Raw genomic sequence first — 4284 nt, 5'->3', positions numbered from 1 at the left:
CACACACTATTACTACTTCACGGTTTTTCACTTATTGTGGGGCTTCAGAGTATGGATTCCAGTGATAAACGCAGGACTACTGTACACCTAAAAACACAGCTTAATGAAAATAAACTGGTCTTTTATTAACGATACTGTTAACCTGTTTTTTTCTTCTGTTGGCTTTTCCCTCTTCAGGGGTCTCCATAGCGAGTCATCCTCCTCCATCTCACTCTGTCCTCACTCCAACTACCTCCATGTCCTCTCTAACTGCATCCATACATTTCCTCTTTGTCTTTTTCCTGACAGCTGCATTTCTAACATCCTTCTACCAATATAACCACTGTCCCTCCTCTGGACATGTCCAAACCACCTCAGCCTGGCCTCTCTAACTTTATCTCCCAGTAGTTCATAGTGTGCTGTACCTCTGATGATCTCATTCCTGATCTTATCCTGTTCCAAACTGTTAACCTGTTTGATAGAAGAAATGCTTTGTTTTGTTCAGTGAACAACTAAAACTTGTATTTTGTAAATATTAAAAACTTGTGATGCATTTCTCTTTCAAACCTGGATCCTAAGAACCATCCGGTTATTTCTGGTTCTTCATTTACAGTTACAGAACCTTCAGTGACCTGCAGGCCGATTTACCTCATCCAACAGTGACTTTCTGTTTCTGCAGTTTGAGCGAATGGATCTACGTTTCAGGGTTTTGTTTTCTGGAAAGAGTTACTTCCTAGTTAGGATGGACCAGCACAGAAGATCAACATCATCAGGCCAGGACTCTGCGGTCTACACTCATCTCCAGGTCACAGGTCACTCTTTCAGGGATGAAGATGTTCACATCCTGGACAGAGAGGAACGATGGTTTGAGAGAGAAGTAAAGGAGGCCATCTTTGTGAAAAGAAACCGTCCATCATTAAACAGGGGCGGAGCCTCCAGGTTCAACTGTCCCCCTCTTACAATGCTGTGATTGCTAGTATCACTCAGCCCTCTGTGAATAGTAAACAGCCATCAGTGTGCTAATGATCCATTGTTAGGCTGATGGTCCTTCTTGAGCATGTGATCAGCTGGTTCTGGTTGTCAGCAGCAAACTGGTTGATCCACTCTGAGAAGGTGCTATTTAAGAGACTGAGCTGAATACAGCACCTCAGACTGAGGAAGTCTCTCGGATCAGAGATGAAACGTTTCTACATTATTTTTTTTTGTTTTGTTTTTTGTTTTTTTGAATGTCCAGAGGACCAGATTGAACTTTTTTGGATTTTTCTACCTGGATTATTGAGCATGCATCAGGATACTTCCTAGTTACTTCCGGTTCACTTCCTGGTTACCTGGGTACTTTTGCCCGACCCGCTGGGTGCGCTGATCAGAACCATGCTGTGGCTCTCCAGATGTTCCAGCAGGTTCTGCCGGAGGCTCCACACAGGAAGCTGCTGCCGCTCCTCCAGGAGGGCGTAGTACCGGGAGGAGAAGGGCAGGCCGTCATATGGGTTCACCTCCAGGTCTCCCAGTCCTTTCTCCTCCTCTCCTCCTTCATCGTCCAGGTCCCCTGACAGGAGGGAGGAGATGGACAGGGAGTCTAGAAGGGTGGTGGGAGGTTGTGATGGAGGTGAGGTCATTGTGAGAAGGAAGGGCTGAGTCTACCTGCAGGGATGAAAAGATCAACACATGAAGTCAGACTGCACCGACCAACGCTTCGACACCAAATACTGATTAAAGAAAACGCTGTCAACAGCTTGGAGCGCCTTTAAGACATCACACTGCTGTGTCAAAGGTGGAACCTTCACAGGGTCATTATGGGATGTTAAACGTTGATAGGAGGATTTATGAGACGAACTCGGAAAAGGAGCAAGGTTCAAAACAAACAGAAATAAAAATCAAACAACGTCAGGCACAAAACATCGTTTCCTCATTTCAAAGTAAAGTTCCATAAAAACAACAAAGTGAAGAGAAGAAGCTGCTCAAAGACCTGCAGGGTCCGGTCTGACGTGGACCGTCAGGTCCAGGTGGACATAAGACCAGGTGCATTATGGGAAGAAAGTGAAAACAGATTGAAGTACTGCATCTGAATGTTCCTTTGACCCATAGAACCGAGCAGAACGTTCTGCTGACCTTCATGGACCCAGCCTCTCTTGATGGTCTCCTACAGGCTGCAAAAACACTTCAAGAACTCAAAGACCAGGTGCAGGCATGGAAATCTCAGTCCAATCCAGCCTCTGGGATGTTCTGGACCAACAAGTTTGGTCCATGGAGGTCCACCTGGCAACTTTCAGGACTTTATTTTTATTGATCTCACTTTTGATGCCTTTTTGTATTTTGGCTGCATGCTTTGGTATTTCTTGTTTTTTGGCGAGTCGAGACGGTTCTTCTCATCCTCAGCATTTCATGGAGTTGTTGACCTGCATATGACAAATAAACCAAACCTGCTGTTTATTATTTTGTACTGCAAATGTTCTTGATTTTACATGTACAGAAATTTGTTGCCGCTGTGGTTATTTTAAAGAGCTTTATCAATGAACACCAAAGTTCATGCTCGATAATCCAGATATAAAGCCCAGCGATGTTCAGTCAGGTCCTCTGGACGGTTTCTTTTTTGTGCCGAGACGTTTCGCCCTCCATCTGATGAAGCCCTTCGGATGTAGGGCGAAACGTCTCGGCAAAAAATAGAAACCATTCAGATGACCTGGCTGAACATCGTTGGGCTTTATCAATAAATTAATACTATTATTATTATTATTGCTGTTGTTGTTAAATGATCTGCTGCTGACAAGGCAGAAGATGAAACCACAGGAGACCCTGATAGGTCCAGACCTTCTAGAGGTCATTAAAAAGTTACTAGAACCTCCTTCTTCCACCTGCGTAATATCACTAAAATTAGAAACATCTAAAAATGATGCAGAAAAACTGGTCCATGCATTTGTCACGTCTAGACTGGACTATTGCAATGGTTTATTATCTTATAATCGATCTATGGTTTATTATAGGAAAAGCTGTGGCTGAGTGGTTAGAGCAGTCGTCCACCAATGCAAGAGTTGGGGGTTCGAATCCACCAGCAGTCACATGCTGAAGTGTCCCTGGGCAAGACACTGAACCCCTCATAGCCTCTGATGTGTGTCCCATCAGTGTATGAATGTGATAAAGCTCTGATTAGTCTCTTTAGAATGATTTGTTCAATTACCTTTGTAGAGATCTAGTATAGAGCTGTATGAATGGGTCAATGAGGACACAGATTGTTGTAAAGAACTTTGAGTGTCTCGACAAGATAGAAAGGTGCTGTATAAGTACACTCCATTTAACTGGATGTCCAAATACTTCTTTAAAACGTCTTCAGTTGATCCAAAATGCTGCTGCCAGTGTCTTAACTGGAGTTACTGGGAGAGATCATCTCTCTCCAGTTTTGGCTTCTCTCCATTGGCTCCCTGTCAAATCCAGAATAGAATTCAAAATCTTACTTCTAACCTACAAAGCTCTCAACAACCTAGCTCCATCTTATATTACAGATCTTATTGTTCCATATTTTCCTAACAGAGCACTTCACTCTCAGACTGCAGGTTTATTCGTGGTTCCTAGAGTTTACAAAAACAGAATGGGAGGAATATCTTTCAGTTCTCAGGCTCCTCTCTTGTGGAACCAACTTCCAGTTTCTGTCCGTGAGGCTGACACATTGTCCAGTTTAAGACTTTCCTTTTTCATAAATCCTATAGTTAGGGTTGGTTTGTTATGCTGCTATAGGCTTAAGACTACTAGAGGACAAATTGACCTCATTTCCTTAAATGAATTGTTAAAATTGAATAGTTTTTATTTGATACTATTTCTATCTTAACATGTGATTCTTGACCTGCCATTGTGTATCTATTCCTACCAAAGCCATCCAGTGGAAGCAGATGTCCTCTTGCCCTGAGCTGGTTCTGATTAAGTTCCTTCCTCATGAGGGAGTTTTTCCTTCATGCTTGTTCAACACGAGAGTTCAGAGATGGAGTTAGACTCTAAGCTGCTCCTCACATTAACAATGTTACATTATTATTTATAGAAGAATGTTTGTGTCCAGTCCCTGAGGCGACTTCTCTTGTGACTTGGAGCTTTAGAAATGAACTGAATTGAAGAGAATAGGTCTACGACAGACCCTCAGAGAACCAGCTCTTCTAGAGGTCTATGACAGACCCTCAGAGAACCAGCTCTTCTAGAGGTCTATGACAGACCCTCAGAGAACCAGCTCTTCTAGAGGTCTATGACAGACCCTCAGAGGACCAGCTCTTCTAGAGGTCTACAACAGACCCTCAGTGGACCAGCTCTTCTAGAGGTCTACAA

General features: G+C 43.3%; 1 protein-coding gene across 1 annotated transcript in view; it reads right to left on the bottom strand.

The window, feature by feature from the left end:
- The window catches only part of dqx1 (DEAQ box RNA-dependent ATPase 1), a 45003-nt gene that overhangs the window by 14624 nt on the left and 26095 nt on the right, over window positions 1-4284 (bottom strand). The window contains exon 3 of the mRNA XM_037692525.1: window positions 1308-1616. Within this exon, the coding sequence (XP_037548453.1) occupies window positions 1308-1616 (309 nt within the window). The remainder of the gene's footprint in view (window positions 1-1307; window positions 1617-4284) is intronic.

Source organism: Nematolebias whitei, chromosome 18, assembly GCF_014905685.2.
Source record: "Nematolebias whitei isolate Nwh7 chromosome 18, NemWhi1, whole genome shotgun sequence".
NCBI classification, from domain to species: domain Eukaryota; kingdom Metazoa; phylum Chordata; class Actinopteri; order Cyprinodontiformes; family Rivulidae; genus Nematolebias; species Nematolebias whitei.
The sequence above is the reverse complement of the archived record's forward strand: the minus strand, read 5'-3'. Positions and strand labels throughout refer to the sequence as shown.